Here is a 19,714-nt window from a genome sequence, read left to right on the forward strand (position 1 = left end):
AATTATACTTGTAATCATTAAATAGACATTACATCTATAAATGTACAACAGTGAAAAATTATGGAAAAACATCTAAAAAAATATATATCAGCAAAACATGACCATTAAAGTGCTTGAATTTACACTTATCAAATGAAAAGTTAAACCACACTGATGAATATTCCTTTCAAATTCAAAAATTTTTCAAACACTTTATGATCTCAAGTGCAGCAACAGCTTTCTCGGCATTCAGGAGTTCCTAATTTTACAGATCACAATGTTTTGTATGTTGTTCATGAGTTTTTACATAGTTTTTAGAAATATTTGTTTAGTTTTCATTACATTAATTATCTGTGTTTTTATGACATTAAAGGGATAGAAATATTTTCATTTCTCGTGGTAAACTTTTGCCACAAGAAATAATTAGGTGGCAATTCTAAAAATCTGGTAGCAATATGAATTATTACTGGTAGCAATATGAATATATTACCACAGATACAGAATACTTCTGCAGCATTCAGTCAGTGTTCACAGTATGACAACTTATGATACATATACACTACAAGCTCCTCAAATTATGTGCCACATTTATGCAGTCTTTACGTCATGAAGTCAAATTTTGTTAGCCACACAAATACAAATTTTCCTTGCAGAAGAAAGCATTCGGTAGCATAGTGGCAGTGTACCGGTAGATACAAGTATTGTGGTGTTGTGTCATAGTTGTGATCAAGCAGGCTCAATAACATCTTCAGCATAAGTATTTTTCTTGAGACAAAATAGTCTCGCATGCCAGACCTCGAACCTGCATGCGACGCGAGCGGCGAAGCCGCGAGCAGCGAGTAACCGCAGGTTACGAGGTCTGGCAAGAACCAACTGCTCAGGAATGTGATGACGTCAAAAGTGGGCTGTCTTTCCTATGCTAATAAGTATTACTTTGGACCACCGCATACAGACGGCCATATACACATTTTCACTGTACTTGTCCACCACGTTTCACATATCTGCGCCGAAAAAACACTCAAGCAAAAATCAAAGGCGAGAATTTATTTGTGAGGCCATTTACCACCAGCTCATCGGCAGTTGAATGGGGCCAAAATCTGAGCTTCGTTTGAACGGAGCAAAATGAAAAAGCAAGCTCCATAGAGGATGTCAACGATCAACAAAATGCAATCGCAAGCAATGAAGCAAGGCCATATCTTGTCGGCAAATCACGGAAACGTCGTCTCCTTCCAGATAATCTATCATGGCTACCTCCTGCTTCGGTTTCAGGCTGTCCATCACCACTTTCTTCAACGGCATAGATCATTTTGCAGAATTTTTTCATAATGGTTACTGGGGATAGCGTAACCGTGATTTCATGAAGCCGTACTGTCTGAGGTCAACGTAAGGCAGTTTACTTCGAATGAAACATTTCTGGATGAATGACACAATCATTCAGTCAAATTCAAAAGGCTATTTTTAGACGCTCCACCTACATTCATGAATAAACAACAGATGTACTCTTTCATCCAGCCGATTTTCGAAGCATTCTATTGGACAGTATATATAGCACGTCGGTTCTAGCCAGACCTCGTAACCTGCGGTTACTCTCTGCTCGCGGCTTCGCCGCTCGCGCCGCACGCAGGTTTCGAGGTCTGGCATGCGAGACTAGAGACAAAAAGGGTTAGGCCAAAATCCTTTAAAACAAGACACAATGATATTGTTCAATTCATTTCCAAATGTTTTTAAGAGTAATAATAGTTTTAATGATAATGATAACATTGTAGCCCAGGAACATTTTCATTTGATATTTTGATATGATCAAGAAATGTCTGGTGATGTTCACTATTACATCATTAAAATGGAGGAATCTGCTGAAATATTAAAATCATTCAGAATCACATCATTTCTTGCAAAAGTTAAAGCAGTTTGAAATAGTCCAAATGGATAATTTTAATTGTTTTACTTTTGAATTGTTGCTTTGATGTTAAGTAACCATGCAAAAATTGCAGCTCTAAAAAAAGATTTGAAATGGATATGCTTACTGCAACTACTGTTGACAATTTCCCTTTGCCATAACTGTTAATAAAATTTAATTTAAAACTGTCAGTCAAGCTAAATGCCATTTAGTTGGAAAGCACCAAGAAATTACCTATTACCATAAGATTGTACCTATTGGACCTCCCTAGGTGGTTTCTTTTGAACCATAATTGTGTACTTAAGGGGTCTTCATTCATAGATGACCCAGATTTGACCTTTCAGAAAACCTCAAGTTTTTCTCCTTTTTCCTTGTATTATGACTCTGTTTGTGAAAGTTTCCTTTGAAATAATGGTTTTTACTATCAAACTGACTAATTGCAGGCCAAATTTTGATAAAAGCAAGGTAGGTAAAACTTGGACTATAAAAAGGACGACCGGTACGCGGGACGAGAGGCAAAGCCAAGCACAGCCTCAGTCAGTGTATTTCATGGTCGTTACTAGTACGTCCATGATGTATTGTAGCACAGTATCGAACAGCAACAATGTTTGCTTCACGTACCAGGGAATTTGTAACTTTGTAGAAAGGAGAGTAAAGTGTTTCAATACATTGCAACTTTGTAGGAAGGAGGGTAAATTGTTTCAACACCAACATTTTATTATAGCTATAGTTTTCTGTTGGGGAGGCATCGTGACATAATTTCATGAGAAGAAAAAACATAGTATGCAAAGACGTCAATATTTTGCCATTTGTAATTACAGTGTACACGTTGTCTACACGTCACCCACGGTCCCTATCAAGCCGCAACTCAAAGTGATAAGTTTCTCTTGCATGGTATCAATGTCATTTTGATGAGGCGGCCTGCAGAAGGAGACTTCAACATGCAGCATTTCACTGAAAACAGCCCTTTGAGAGAATGGTTACACTCAACGCAACATTTATGCACGGTCCCTCTGTGATTTATGTAAATAAACTTAAAACTATTCACGACCACAACCTCCCCTATCACTCTCATCCTATCGTGACGTCATATATATAAAAACAATCATGCCCCACACTCTTCTCTATCGCACAATACACGAACAAAATGTCACCAAGCTTCTTTCCAATATAAATAATGATAATTTATACCATACCTTTGTCTTGACCTACGGTAGTGTCTTCTGTTCTTGATTTCGATATCAAAGCCAGTATATTATAAAGAGTCCTTTGTTCTCTCACTGAACGGGTTGATCACACCATACACGTTTTTGATCCACATGCACACACAAAACGAAGTTCCGTAGTAGCGCATTCCGGCCATTTTCAAACCACACTGTTGTCAGTGGGGTAAACAATATTCGCAAAAATCACATTTCCAGGCTAATAGACTATGTTTTACGAAATCACACGTTCTTATCACAAGATAAAATTCTTATCACAAAATAAACTATCTTTGTCTTTAAATCAATGCGCCAGTAAACAGGTCCAGCAGCTAGTTATGTCATCAAGTCGGGTAATAAATGTTAAGGGTCTTAACAAAAGTGAGAAATCTAAAACATTAAATATGTTGTTTTTTATCAATTTTATTACCAAAAGTTCATGAAAATCTCTGATACTCTGAATCAGCCATCCTGCATATTTCTAACATTCATCAAACCCTCATTTCTGTTCCACAACTCATAAAACAGTCCACAATGCAGGATTGGTGTACATTCCAAAACTACATATATGAAAGACCCCTAAAATCAATTAGTTAAAAGGGGGGGTTAGAAATTTCGCAAAACTATCTAACCGCCACTCTCGTTTGGCTCCATTTTCGGAATTGGAACCTTGGAACCAGTCTGAATATCTGTACCAAATATCAACGCAGTCTGTTCAGCGGTTTTTGACTTTTTGTCGTTTACAGAAATGGACGACATCTTTCACCGGTTGAAACTACCACTATATCACAACTTCCAGTTGTGACAAAAAAGGACTTTTGCTCTTGCCGAGGGCTTGCGGGTGTGCCAGCTATGGTATATTACAAATATACATACCATGGTCTTTTCGCATCTTGACCAATCAGATCGCTGTATTTGCACCATCAATACCCCTTTTCCTGTCAAGTCCATATTTCACCACCAGGTCAAGATGGTTAAAATTAATGAAACACAACATATTCCATATGGTGTATTTTAACATAATACTGTACATTTGAAGGCTGTTGAAAACATAAATACTGTACACTTGATTTTTTTGGACTAAAGATGCTGTAACATACCAAGCCAAGTGGGTGAAAATACGTCATGTTTGGGCTCAATACCGCTTTTTACTGACTTGGCAGATGGGGAAGTAATAGTCTTAATACTGTCTGGCAGGAAAAGGGATACATTGGTATGATATAATACCTATTATATCATAGCAATATATTGATGCAGTGTTTCCTCTGGCTAATTTTTTCTGTTAGCCTTACTGGCTAATTAGCATCAAAACTGATTAGCCACCATTTAGCAACCAAAATGTTTCAGTATGAGCGTGCCCACAGAGTTTTCCCCAGGGAAAATCAAAGTGAGACTTGAGTGGACACCGTGGGTCATCAGTATGTATTAGGGAGATGGTGCAGTGGCAAAGAATGTGAAATTTTCAGAAGAGTTACTTTCAGAATGTGCTTAGGAATACAATTCAGAATAACATTCAGACACTCACTATGTGAGATAATATTCTGTATATTCCAGAAGAGTCCTTCAGAATGTGCTTTGGAATACAATTCAGAATAATATTCAGACACTCACTATGTGAGATAATATTCTGTATAGAAGTAACAAGACATTGACATTGACATAGTCCCCACTTGTAATAGGAGTATTAGTCTTGATGGGGCAGGGAAATGAAATCATTAAGAAGTATCACTGGAGTGTATATGTTCAGATCTATGGACACATAGGTCAATGTCATTGTTCCCATTTTGAAACAAGAGGCATGTCTAAGTTATGGTTCTAAATCGGAAAAAAGATCAGACCTCTAGCTGTATTGGCCACCTAAGAAATACATATGTGCATAGTAAATGAGGTACAAGATGTGACATCTTAAGGTCTACTATCCTATCAAAATTGAAGCGTAAAGAACTTGTGGTTACTGAGTTATGCATATATATGCATATTCAAGGTCAAAGGTCATCAAGGTCACGTGAAATTTGAAAAAAAAACCCCATTGTATTGCTAATTAATCCATATATGCCAAAATTCAGACCTCTAGCTCTATTGGCTTGCCCACAATTATATATGGGCATAATTAACGAGGTAAAGCATGTGTTGTCATAAGGTCTCCCATCCTACTAAATATAAAGGACATAGCACTTGTTGTTACTTATTTATTGACATAATCGTGTATTTTACGTAAATGGTTATCGAGGTCACATGACATTTTGTCAAAAAATTTCTATCCTATAGTCTGTCCCTATATACTAAAAATCATACATTTACCTCTATTGGCTTGCTCAAAATTAGATGAGCACATAATTAATGAGGTACAATATGTGGCGTCATAAGGTGTCCCATCATACCAAATATGAAGGGTGTAGCACTTGTGGTTCCTGAGTTATGGACAAATATGTATATTTGAGGTCAAAGGTCACCGAGGTCACGTGACATTTTGTCAAAATAATTGTATTGCTAAGTTATCCCTATATACCAAAAATCAGACCTCTTGCTCTATTAGCTCGCTCAAAATTAGATATGTGCATAATTAATGAGGTACAATATGTGGCGTCATAAGGTGTCCCATCATACCAAATATGAAGGGTGTAGCACTTGTGGTTACTGAGTTTTGGACAAATATGTATATTTGAGGTCAAAGGTCACCGAGGTCACATGACATTTTGTCAAAAAAATTGTATTGCTAAGTTATCCCTATATACCAAAAATCAGACCTCTAGCTCTATTGGCTCGCTCAAAATTAGATATGTGCATAATTAATGAGGTACAATATGTGGCGTCATAAGGTGTCCCATCATACCAAATATGAAGGGTGTAGCACTTGTGGTTACTGAGTTTTGGACAAATATGTATATTTGAGGTCAAAGGTCACCGAGGTCACGTGACATTTTGTCAAAATAATTGAATTGCTAAGTTATCCCTATATACCAAAAATCAGACCTCTAGCTCTATTGGCTCGCTCAAAATTAGATATGTGCATAATTAATGAGGTACAATATGTGGCGTCATAAGGTGTCCCATCATACCAAATATGAAGGGTGTAGCACTTGTGGTTACTGAGTTTGGACAAATATGTATATTTGAGGTCAAAGGTCACCGAGGTCACGTGACATTTTGTCAAAATAATTGTATTGCTAAGTTATCCCTATATACCAAAAATCAGACCTCTAGCTCTATTGGCTCGCTCAAAATTAGATATGCGCATAATTAATGAGGTAAAATATGTGGCGTCATAAGGTGTCCCATCATACCAAATATGAAGGGTGTAGCACTTGTAGTTACTGAGTTATGGACAAATATGTATATTTGAGGTCAAAGGTCACCGAGGTCACATGACATTTTGTCAAAAAATTGTATTGCTAAGTTATCCCTATATACCACAAATCAGACCTCTAGCTCTATTGGCTCGCTCAAAATTAGATATGTGCATAATTAATGAGGTACAATATGTGGCGTCATAAGGTGTCCCATCATACCAAATATGAAGGGTGTAGCACTTGTGGTTCCTGAGTTATGGACAAATATGTATATTTGAGGTCAAAGGTCACCGAGGTCACGTGACATTTTGTCAGAATAATTGTATTGCTAAGTTATCCCTATATACCAAAAATCAGACCTCTAGCTCTATTGGCTCGCTCAAAATTAGATATGCACATAATTAATGAGGAACAATACCAAATATGAAGGTGTGTAGCATTAGTGATTACTGAGTTATGGACAAATATGTATATTTGAGGTCAAAGGTCACGTGACATTTTGTCAAAGCGTCTGAGATATCTACATGAACGGATGGACTCACATGGATGGACTGACGGACTGACATGACCCAATCTATGAGCCCCCTGGACTTTATCTGTGGGGACTAAAAACTGTGTCACTGCATCCTTTTTGCAATATGAATACGATGAGAAACTAAATTTTTATTTTTCTTGGCCTTATGGACTGCATTATACATGGGAGTCTATGGACTGCCTTATACATGGGAGTCTATGGACTGCCTTATACATGGGAGTCTATGGACTGCCTTAAACATGGGAGTCTATGGATTGCCTTATACAGGGGAGTCTATGGATTGCCTTATACATGGGAGTCTATGGACTGCCTTATACATGGGAGTCTATGGACTGCCTTATACATGGGAGTCTATGGACTGCCTTAAACATGGGAGTCTATGGATTGCCTTATACATGGGAGTCTATGGATTGCCTTATACATGGGAGTCTATGGATTGCCTTATACATGGGAGTCTATGGATTGCCTTATACAGGGGAGTCTATGGAGGCGAAAACTAAAAAGTCCTCTAACACGGCCAAATTTGATCACATTGTGAAACAAATCAAGGTGCATCTGTATGAGGTAGAGTACTATCCTTTTACCAAGTTTGAACGAAATCGCTCCAGGCGTCTCTGAGATATCTGCGTGAACGAAAAAAGTCATAAAATATGCAAATGAGCAATTAATTAATAAGCCACACCCACCAAAATCTAATCAGATCTAAGTCTCATCATGATAATACCAAATACCAAATTGCATGACATTGGACCTAAGGGTTCTTAAGTTATGAGTGGAACAAAATCTGTCTACGGACGGACGGCAGGACGGACGGACAGACGGACAGACGGACAGACGGACACACACACAGACATTGTGGCGACATAGACACCTTTGGTGCTTCGCACCACGGTGTCCAAAAATCATATATTGGCTAATTTGCATAACAATACATGCAATTGTTATGGTAATGATTTTTAATGCTTTTTAATGCTCTGGGGAGAACACAGTGGTATATTTCAAAGAAAACAACATACAAATGTACACACACATATTTTTACACAGTCATGTGAACAACTTTTTATTTCTCGTTCGTCAAGATACTGTATCAACACATTGTTGAACACTGTCCCCACACTGACAGATCAAGATACTTTCTTGGACAGATCTAGAGCCAGTGATTCACTTTCACAATCCATGATCTCTCTAAAAGCATCAGCTTTTCCACAAGTCCTTCTCTGAAAGGTATACTTGATGATTCATGTTCATTTAGTTTACAAAGTACACCAGAACAAAATATTCTTCTGTCTTTCATATTTGACCAAACAGTGAAAGCTCTGTTTTGAAAGTCAAATTGCTCGATATCAGGGCCTACAATTGCAATCCTCATTAATCTGTCGACAGTTTTTGCTTTGGGGGCTGTAGGCCTACAGTAAAATTACTCGCCAGTCTGTGCCCTGCGGTACGTTCATGTTTGGTGAAGTTGTCTTTTTTAAAGAACTTCATATGACCATGAAGGTGAATAGTAGTACTACCTCCATGATATGACCGACCAGATGTCAAAATATTGTTCTGCCCTGCTGATTGGCACACTTTACAGAAAAACATTTGTTTGTCTTTCTCTAAATTCTCAAAAATCAACCAAGGGAATTCGACAAACCATTCCTCCTGTAATTTACGTTTCTTCTCAACACTGCCCTTGGTCACGTTTTCTAGCGTTTCTTGCCGCTTTCACTTGTACAGACAGTGGAGCTCGCCAGTGACTGAGAGTTTACCGGTAGTGATTCAGGGTCTCTGGCTATCGGGTTGCATTCTGCTGGCCCTATTGAACTTTGATCAGTGTCGGCTGCTTTTCTGTCCGTAAGAGGTCATTATGTAAGCTACCCGTAAATGCACCATGCGTACTATTCAAATCAATCATGGCGGGTCATTAAAAACGTTTCAGCGACGTTCAGCTTAAACCCCCTAGACTATTGTTTAAAAGTCAACAGAGCGTGCGCAATACCACCCATTTTTAAACCCCTTATGCCAAGAGGGAAAACAGTGGCAATGACTCAACACTTCCGCATTAGGAATTTGGATTCGCCAGGCTGGCGAACTGGTCTTCAAAAAAATTCGCCAAATGGACATTCCATTCGCCAATTGCCTAATTGGCGAACGGCAGCGGAAACACTGTTGATGGTGCAAATACAGAGATCTGATTGGCCGAGACGCAAAAAGAACAGTGGTATATTGGCGATGTACCATGGCTGGCATACGCATGAGCTCTTAACTTAAGCAAAAATCTGTTTATGACCGGGTTGGGCGCCAGAATTTCAATATCCTGTTATGATCTAATAGCAATAAATCAAATCCAGTGACAGTATACCACTCAATTTTGACCAGTTCACTTTATATATGCACTCGCTATCGCTCATGCATATATGCCGTGAACTGGTCAAAATCTTGTGGTATACCATCACTGGGTGTGCTTTATTGCTTAAACATTGCCTGTTTCTAGTGTCATATCAGCATAAGTGTCATTTTTGCTGTATCAGATGCGAGGCATTGTCAATTGTCTGACAGTCAAGTGTCTGAATACTGCAATAACACATGAAGAGGTGATATGGGGTGAGTACATTCTGTTATAATATTATATAGGGCCCAGCCCTTGGTGTCGTGTTAGGGGTTGATTAGAAATGTTATTTGTATTGATTCATGATTAGTAATAGTAAAATAAAAAACAGAATACGTCGGTTTCGAGTTGTCAGAAAACAGATAAATTTTTAACATTGGTCGCATGGGGCGCTCGAGATTTCGCAAAAGTGGGGGCTAAAATTTCAGTCATGGAGGGAAGTCGCAACATCACGCGTGAAGACCTCCGCAAAATGAACATGACAGAGCTACAAGAATTTTTAAAAGCAAGGAAGATTCCTCCTTCCAAAGCTAACAAGTCATTGTTGATGACACAGTCCCCACATGTTAATGGGTTCTTTGATTACAAGTCCTTGGAGAGGATAGAGTCCTGTTCATTAATTAGATCTGTGATTAAAGATGAGTTCCATGGTAGTGAAAATGTAAAACAAATGTGGACTGCCACCCTAATTATATAGGGTCATTAAATAAGTCAACTCCTCATTAATCAACAGGATGTTGCCAAACATTTTTGCAATCTATTATAACACTGACAGATTATCACATGTACCACATTTCATAAACTATACCGCCAAGTGTCAATGAATTGTATTGCATCACTGTGAGATCAACATCTTTACACAGTTTCATCAAATTTGATAAAGTGTTTCTGGACATATCATTCTAATTAGGAAAGTTCATTACATAGGTAAATTAAATATTAATTAACATAACACCACATAGTGTCTTTATTCAATGTTGAAGCAATGTGAGCTCAACATCTGTATCAAGTGTATTAGTGAGCATGCGTGCGTGAGTGCTTCACGAACTCTACACCGTGTTGAGCGGTCTCAGTCAGAAAAATGTAACAACTTAGCCGGCTATTGAACCACTCTTTTTTGGGAGTGGAGATTTAGCCGAGTGGTTCTGTCTGTGGCCTCTCAGCTAGGCGACTGATGCCGTATGTTGTGGGTTCGAATCCGATTGAAAACTATCCGTACTGTATCAGTGGACCATTTCTCGCCATATCAGCCTAATTACGAAAATTCCATATGCAAATAATTGATATGATACTACTACATATCTTTGCATGCCATAACACTACTGGAAGATCGACATCTGTAACACATAAATTTGTACATATCATACTAATTATGAAATTTCATTAAATATGCAACATAGCAATCAATTGACTTGATACTGCTTAATGTCTTCTCACAGTATTACAGTACTGAAAGATCAATATCTGTACTATGTTTCAGCAAATTTGATGCAGTATTTCTGGACATAGCCTCCTAATTAGGAAAGTTCATTAAATATGCAAAATAGTAATTAATTTGAATGACACTGATAAATGTCTTAATTCAAATGTTAAAGCAATGTAAGCTCAACATCTATACCAAGTTTCAAGAAATTTGATGAATAATTTCTTGACATATCAGACTAATTACGAAAATTCATTAAATATGTAAATCAGCTGTTAATTGACATGATACTACTACACATCAATGAATGCCATTACGCCACCAAAAGACCAACATCTGTGCCACGTTTCATCAAATTTGATCAACATTTCTAGACATATCACACTAATTACAAAAATTTGTCAAATATGCAAATTAGCAATTAATTTACATGACACTGCTTAATGTCTTCACACAGTATTACAGTACTGCAAGATCAACATCTGTAACATGTTTCATAAATTTTGATGCAATCGTTCTGGACATAGTCCACTAATTCAGAAAGTTCATTTAATATGCAAATTAGCAAATAATTCGCATGACACCACTAAGTGTCTTTGCAAACTTATATGACACTGTGTGCTAAAGATCTATACCAAGTTTCATCAAATTTGCTGCAGTATTTCTATACATATCACCCTAATTACAAAAGTTCATTAAATATGCAAATTAGCAATTAATTGATGCAATACTGACTGTGTGCTATCAGAGCTCTGTGTGACAAACATCTTTACAAAGTTTCATCAAATTTAGTGCAGTCGCTTTAGAAATAAAGCTCTTTTTCAAAAAGTCATTGTCAATGACATAGTCCCCACTTTTTCAATAAAATGACCGTCACACTGCCATATTTGGTCGGATCGCAAAACAATTTAAGGTGCATATGCCTGACATAAGAAGTAATCCTTGTACCAAGTTTGAATGAAATCGCTCCAGGCATCTCTGAGATATCTGTGTGAACGGACGGAAGGACGCACACACGCACACACGCACGCACGCACGCAAGGACAGACGCACGGACATGACCATGTCCGTGGGGACTAAAAAGGCTGAGTTGGTAGAGCTTGCTGAGAAATCCATTGACCTTGGGCCTATGGTGTGACAAAGTTGATAGAGTGGCCCTTTGACGCTTGCATTTTGAAACCTGAGTGTGGTTTCTCATCAGTCGCAGTGTAGAGATTCTTTCCTTAGTTTGAGTTTGTGAAAATTTATTTTAATGCATTTTAATGATCTCGCTCTTCGAGTAGCGAGGCAAGTTCCCGTTTTACATGCGTTGGCAAGACGCCGACATCGAGAATGTTGCTGTTTTGTTTAGCGAGTACGTTGGTTGATCTCGAAGAATTATCGCCCCAGTTGTTGTACTCAAATAATGTCGAATAATGTTACTCACGCTTATGTTTTGGCAATGTGTCCGTCGAATTCAGCCGAAAATCACACAAAATGAGCGTTTTTAAAGCAAATTAAGTACCAGGTATGAATTTTGAGAATGATAGGGAACGATCGACGGTTACATGATAGACGAACTTGCTACTTTTCACAGTAAAATCCAACGTCAAAGATGACATGGTGGCATAATCCCTATAAGAAATAGCTATTTGGTTTCCTGACTTTCTTTTTACGTCTATGGGGTGCATAGTCCAAGAGCGGAATAGATCACAAACATGTGGAAACAGTTAGGTATCCAGCTAAGTTCACGTTGTATCATCCTTATCCATGTTGATCTTGGGCGTTTCTCTTTCTTAACATCGGGAAAACGGTGGAAGGTCACACCATTCATCCATGGGTATTTGTCGAGTTTGCCAGCTTTGCAGTAAAAGTTTGGCATAGTCCAACACTTACGGTGACAACAGAGCAGATGAGAGTGGACTAAACTTAGGTTATGGATACGGAGTCTGTGTTATCGCAATATACGCAGACCGGAGTCCAGAAAGTAGCCCTCACTTCCGGTCAAAGGAAGAGCGCCCCTAGTGGCGAAAGCTTAAAATCCTTGAATTACCACATGGTCTTATGGTAACTCGAAACTGACGTATTAATTGCTACTTGCTATATGTTTGTACGACAACTATGCCCAGTTTACCCTCTGATGAAAACACTTCACATACATGATGTCAGACCCTGCAGGTCTAGATTTTCTGTTTAATGCAAAAAAATATTGGACATAAATTTGCAATTTTTACCATGATAACTACCCATTGTGTTTAATAAGGGACGTATTGTGCCATCATTATTGTTGTAATAGTAACTGTACTGCCCAACTTCCACTTGCAGGCTGAAAACTAGCGTTCAGTCCCAATTTTACATCTAGTTATGGACACAGAGGGTGCTCTTCTAACATTCAATACCAGCATTCTTTGCATATGTCCTTGTTCATATGCACGACAGTTTTTCACTCTTTTTCTATTTTTTAGGCATGATAGAAATGATATTTTGTATCAGTGACAAGGTGGATAATAATACTTACTGGCTAGTAAAAGAGATATATTTTATTAATGGCATTTTATAAAATAATACTTTGCACGTTTCGTATTTGTTTATTTACGAGCACTCAAAAAAATATGGCGGCACCCATGAATTTCGTCGGGTACACTTCCGGTTACTCACATAGTATATTATGAATCTGTGCATGTGTAGTCAGTAAGCGGCTGGTGCGACTATTACTTTAAAGTTTGGTTGCCATGCGATTGAGAATGGTTGCTAAACACTTACTCACCTTCCATGTCACTCAATGACTTAAAATCTATGTGTGTCATAGACCAGACTGGATTTCATGAAATCACCCGTGAAAAGAATTGTAATACTGAATTACTTACCGGCACAAATTCTTGTCAGGGCTTGAATTACCATCCATTTATGTTCAAATGAACTTGATGATGTCTCCAATATATTCAGAAATATTTCTTTGAAAAACACCTGAGGAACAATTCAAAGAATCCCTTGATCAATGTTTTAATTTAATAGAGACACTGTGACATAGATGCTATAATATTATAATGAGATATGGTGTGGAGTCAGGAGATACTATGTTGAGGTACATGTATGGTGTGGAGTCAGGTTATTTCATTTAAACCCTTTCCTACGTGATGGAATGATATGCAATTACATAAACAACCCATTTTATCATCAGTAGAAAACTCCTTGTGGCCCATACAGCCCATACAGCTCATCTCAATGATAACAGCTCATCTCTTTGGTAACAGCTCATCTCTTTGATAACAGCTCATCTCTTTGATAACAGCTCATCTCTTTGATAACAGCTTACAAATAATGTATAATTCCTTCCGAAGTGGAAAAGATCTAAATTACAAAACACACAATAGATATCCAAGGACAAATACATCAGTGGAAATGATGAAAAGCAGAGCTGGTATCTACACTTGCATAGATCACCCGATGGAAAATATTGTGCAATTCACAGGCAATGACATCAACCCAATTCTGCTTCCTAGATAGTGAATTACTACACAGCTTTCAACAGATGCTAGTGCAAACTTGTCTATTGGTTTACGAAATTGATAAAAGGATGAGTTGACTAATGCATTGAAAACATTAAAACAGCTTACAGTAGTCACTCTGCTGCCCACTCTGTTCATGATCAGTCATGGAAATACTAGTGTGTACAAGGAGATAAACAAACTCAGTGATGTTTTGTGCATTTGCTTACCTCTATCTGCATCTTGAGATGAGTTTTGAAATTGCTAAGCAATGTCAGAAATATTGCAAGTGAGAGTTCAAAGACCTCTGGAACGGAAGACACACCATTCTTGGAAAGTGCTACACATAAATATTGCTTGATAGCATTTATAAACATTTCATTTGTTCTGAACACTGTTCCAGCATTCTGTAAAACTGACAGCAAAAGCTGAAGTGACAAAACCTTTGACCGTAATTCATGCGACCTGAAAGAGACAAGAGTAATGGGGTCATTACATGGGTTACACGTACATCCAAATTTGATCATTGCAGATTTGTCAAACTGTATTTTATTATCCAGGTAATGTTCAATCTATCATGGATTACTTTAATCAAAAACACAATGCCTATGCTTTGATTGTTTCTGTGTATGTGAATTAGAGATAGTTCAAGTCTTTGCATGATATTAACCCTTTGCAGCCCAGGTCATTTGCATAACAATGTACAGTGGAGACCAGAACTCTCCACTCAGCAGCTGAAGTATTACGTAATAATTAACAGTGTTTTGTTTTTTCCAAAATTGTGAAAAAACGGCTCAAAACTGACTACAGCAACCTGAACTTATTTTGAAGCTTACAAAATTTCCTTTCTAATGATACATTGCTTATGGAGAATCCAAGAAATTTTCTTTATACTTTTCCTCATCGATCAAAGTTGGCAGCTGATTGATTGCACAATTTTACACTTTCCTTTTCAGATGAGATGTCCCAGATGAAATAAAAATAAATAAAACATTCATATAAGTTTGTGTGTCCTTTTTTTACAAGATGTTATTTTGAAGAACATTTTTTTTTAATTTTGCAATTTTTGTAGCATCATACGGAGCCGGGATTTTGCGGTTGGTATCATTGCATATCTACCAACCTTTGCAGAATTTCAAGGCACAGTGAAGAAATATTTGCATCAAAATTTTGAATTTATAATAAAGTAAAAGTAATATTGAAAACAAAATTTTCAATATTTATAACAAAATGAAAGGATTTATTAATGTGTGACTATGTCTTTATTTTATTTCATTTTATTTGTATATGTGTGTACGGTAGTTCTCTTTTTTGAGGGTTTAGTGGCCCTGAAAAGGGCCGTTTGGCATGTGTGAGAGATGTTGACCTCACATTTGGATGGCGTGAAATTTGACAAAACAGTCAAATTTACACAATGCTATCTTGCATTTACAGCACATCCATGATGTTTGCACACCCCTGCCAGAGGCTGTCTTCTTTCCAAGTTTGGAACAGAGGACACAGGTCTTCTTTCCTCTGGCAGTGTCTATTCTCACGCACTCATGGCAAGGCAGGTTTTCCGCAGCCAGTGAAGATGGAAGTAAGACTGGAGCTGCTGGAGGGCCTGGTCATTTTCTACCACTAAAACCAGCCACTAGTTGCGATGCCAGATCCAGACGGAAGTCTTTTTGGCGATATCGATGTCTTAGAGGTGGTGTGTTGGCGATCTTATACATGATCCAAGCATTACAAATTGCTCTGTTGATGATAAACCAGAACAAATATTTCCAGTATTTGTAATGCTTGCCTCCGAGTGGATAATAAGTGGCGAGTTGATCAGAAAGGTCAACTCCGCCCATGAACTTGTTGTACTCTATCACACTCTGCGGACATGATACATCACCACCTCTCCGTCTGATTGTTGTTATTTCTGGCTGCGATGATGTTGATAAGATGTTGACTGTGTGCTTGTCTTGCCATGAGGTTGCCACCAATCTGCCAAACTGCCGGGCTTCGCTTGTGTTGTCCCGCAACTTCAAATTACGGAGGTCTTCTGGAAACCCAAGCCAGTTTGTGCGGACAGTACTGCAGCACAGGGTACCTTGTTTCTGGAGATCTAGGGCGAGACTAACTGAACTAAAAAAATTATCGTAAAATAAAATATGCCCCATGTTGTGGTACATCCTTGATAGATTCCAGACGACTGAGTATCCAAGGCCCTTCTGTGCTACCTGTCCGCCTTTCTTACCGGTGTAGGGGTCGAGACTCAGGCAGTATCCGGTACGGGGACAAGCAAGCATCCACACCTTGAAACCCCACTTGACTGGCTTGGCTGGCATATACTGGATCATGTAGCTATGACCTTTGAATTTGACCATAGCCTCATCGATCGACAGCTCGCGAAATTGCACATAGCTAGCAGAGAAAGAAAAATGAACCAGGTCAAGGAGAGGTCGAACCTTGAACATGCGATCACGGTTGGGGTCACCGGCGGGCAGATCGAGTTCGTTGTTGTTGATGTGAAAATACTGGGACAGCTTCTTGTACCGGTTCTTCGGCAGTACTTATGCGATCCCCAGTACTTGCAATCTGTCATCAGTTGACCAGTAGTCGTTTACGTCTGGGAGGGTGTGGATTCCCATCAAAATATTCACGGCGATGAAAGCCCGCATTTTGTCAACCTTCGTCTCATACCAGTACGGGTCGGCGCCATTGTTGCGTTGACTCTGAGTTGCATAGCGGTTGGTCTCATCGACGACCCGTTGAAGAAAAAAAGGCGGAATTAACAGAAAAAAATAATCTAACGGCTGAGCTCCGACACCTAAACGATGATTTGGACCAGATTCAGCGACCAGAAAATTCGGAAAAGATCGAAATTTTCAAGATCGGCTGACCAAGGATCTCACGCAAGTTATCAGGCGCTTCCGGTTACTCGCTGTCCTCAAACTCCAGTACTTGCCTTAGTGCCGCATCGATTTCTCCTACGTCGATGTCACTCACTGTTTCTATGTCTGGGAAGCCTAAAAATTCCTCCTCATCGTTGTCTTCCATGAAAATTCTCATGACTTTGCCCGGCCAGGATCCATGATTTTTCATTGACGGTAAACGCCACGGAAAGACGTAAACAGAGATTTAAAATTCAACTTGGCGACGCGTCCCAGGAAACGCAGATCAATTTTATTCAAAATCTTTTAATGGCAACCTGAATATTTATGAGCGGGAAAATATAGCCTCACATTTGCTTAGTACGTCACCAGAAACTGATGATACGTTCACCAAGAAACACCGTTACGTTTCCCACATTTTCAAATCAACCCGGAAGTCTGGAATGTTCGGGCGCTTTCGGGCGCTTTGGCCGCACCCCCATAGGGCGTTTGAGGGCGCTCTGGGCTGCAAAGGGTTAATTGGTTAAAGTAAATGGTGAAAGTCCATATTGGATCTCTACATGTACCTGGATGGCATTTGTTTGATGTGAATTACTTTGAGTTGATTGTACTGTAACCATGCTACTGCACACAGCTGATTGTATTGCTTTTGCCATGATATTTCCAGATAATGAACTGAAAGCTATTCACATCTAATGCAGAATTGTTGAAGAGAACTACATGGAAATACAATACTGTACAAGCAATCATTGTTCACTGGGATTATTTTTGCAGATTGATGAAATCTGCTAAATTAAATCTCAGTGAAAATATTAAACAACAAAAAATTTTATTGTTTTACTGGCAGGTCAGTGAATTTAAATCCAAGTGAAACTGTCTTAAATATTCAAATAGAGAAAGTGAATCCCTGTAAAAATAGATTTTACAGTATGAAAGCTTGCTCTCACTATGATAAAACTGAACCTTCAATTTTGAATGTCTAATCTTTCTAACATTAATGATTTATTTTGTATCTTGTAAAATTGGTGTCTTACTCATATGTTTTGTTATTAAGAATGCTGGTTTTCTGATGGATTAATACAGTTCCACTGGAAAGTGACTTCAGTTTTATGTTGCAAAAGCAGTTTCATATCCAGTGTTTCCCCTGGGTTCCAAAATCTTGTAGCAAATTTGGCTAGAAGCCCTAAAAAATTATTCGCCAAACGAGATTTCAATTAGCCAAGCCGATACCACTGATCACAAATGACGTCATTTCTTTCTCATTAATATGCAAAAATAAATATTTGTCTGCATTTTCCGTAAGAATGACGGAAATAAACCCTGTTAGTGCTACTATGGATACTAAAAGTAACACCAATTTATGGTTCAGATTACAATGCCAACATCAGCCACGCATACAACATAAAATTTGTCCGAATTTCAAGCGACACCACGCGAGCGACACTTGTCCAAAGTTAGGCGTATGCAACTATGTTCAGTAACAAACCTGAAATCGCTATCGTGGATACTGTACTACAGACAATGGCACGAAACCTGGTTCAGCATACTAGTTTTTTCAAACGAATCAGATATCCATTCTCGTAGCAGTTCGAAAGAAAAATACTCTCAGACTTGAGAAATATGTGCATTTTTTTAGACTTCCAATACATTTGCTTTACGCTTGAAGTGTAGCAAGCGAAGCTCGGCGCTCGGACAGCGCACAGCGTATCAATGGCGCTCGGGTCAGGGTCATCATCAAAGACATCAGTGTGTATTCACAGCAAGCTTGCCATGGATCGCGGAAATCACGGATCATAAATCCAAATGTTCACGTCTCTATTATGTAAACAGAACCGTAAAATATCAAATATATACCATTTTGATATGGAGAAAACATCTTTTTGTTTCACTGACGATCAAGTTAAATGCTCAAATATCGCAACAAGACTTAGCGTATTTGCACGATGTGAATGCGGAACTAGGCGACTCAGCAGCGGACGAGCGAGCGCCTTCTCTGAAAGTCCGATGTCACGTCACAATACACCACGGTCCGTGATACACTGAAAATTGTCGCGAATTTATATTTAAGGAAGCCAATTCACACAAGTTTCTAACGCCAGTAAAGGTATTTTCTTGTTGGCAGCAATACACCACGAACAGTTTCGCTATTCAGGTGTGCCTTACTCGCTCTACGTTCTAAAAAAAATGCCATGTGTATGCATGCCGCTACCTTCCTTTCCAAATTCACGGTCGACTTTCGTACATCGATCGTAATCTTTCTTTCCATTTCATAGCTTTACTTGCGCGTAGAATGTGTGTTGTAGGGGTGGTTCCCCCATATTGGTGGAGCAGCCAAAGTCAAAAAGGAAAGTTTGCCGTTTTGCTTAGTTTCACTGTCACTACGATCCTTCAGTGTTGACAATGACATGGCTGTCACTGCACGGAGTTATCACACATTGCGCGTAGTCAAACCCAAAACTTCGCAACATTTTAGTCAACTAGTCATGATATACATGCGGTACTATTAATTTGTGAGTTATTTCGTTACAATTTATTCATACTGTATGTGTTACAAATAGGATCTCCTGACGCGTAAGGTCAGGGATGTAGAGAGATAAAGCATGACGTCTCAAGTTGAATGCAGGACATCGATGTGCGCGCGGACAGACAAAGTGATGACGTCATAGTGCAATTTTCGATTCGC

The 19,714-nt window shown here is 38.6% G+C and overlaps 1 protein-coding gene across 4 annotated transcripts in view; it reads right to left on the reverse strand.

Moving 5' to 3' along the window:
- The window catches only part of LOC139132401 (brefeldin A-inhibited guanine nucleotide-exchange protein 1-like), a 183,288-nt gene that overhangs the window by 114,039 nt on the left and 49,535 nt on the right, over positions 1 to 19,714 (reverse strand). For all 4 annotated transcript variants that reach the window (XM_070698743.1, XM_070698742.1, XM_070698745.1 and 1 more), the window contains 2 exons: positions 14,398 to 14,632; positions 13,547 to 13,646 (listed from right to left, as the gene is read on the reverse strand). In XM_070698743.1, the coding sequence (XP_070554844.1) occupies positions 13,547 to 13,646; positions 14,398 to 14,632 (335 nt within the window). The remainder of the gene's footprint in view (positions 1 to 13,546; positions 13,647 to 14,397; positions 14,633 to 19,714) is intronic.

This window comes from Ptychodera flava, chromosome 5, assembly GCF_041260155.1.
Source record: "Ptychodera flava strain L36383 chromosome 5, AS_Pfla_20210202, whole genome shotgun sequence".
In the NCBI taxonomy this organism is placed as follows: domain Eukaryota; kingdom Metazoa; phylum Hemichordata; class Enteropneusta; family Ptychoderidae; genus Ptychodera; species Ptychodera flava.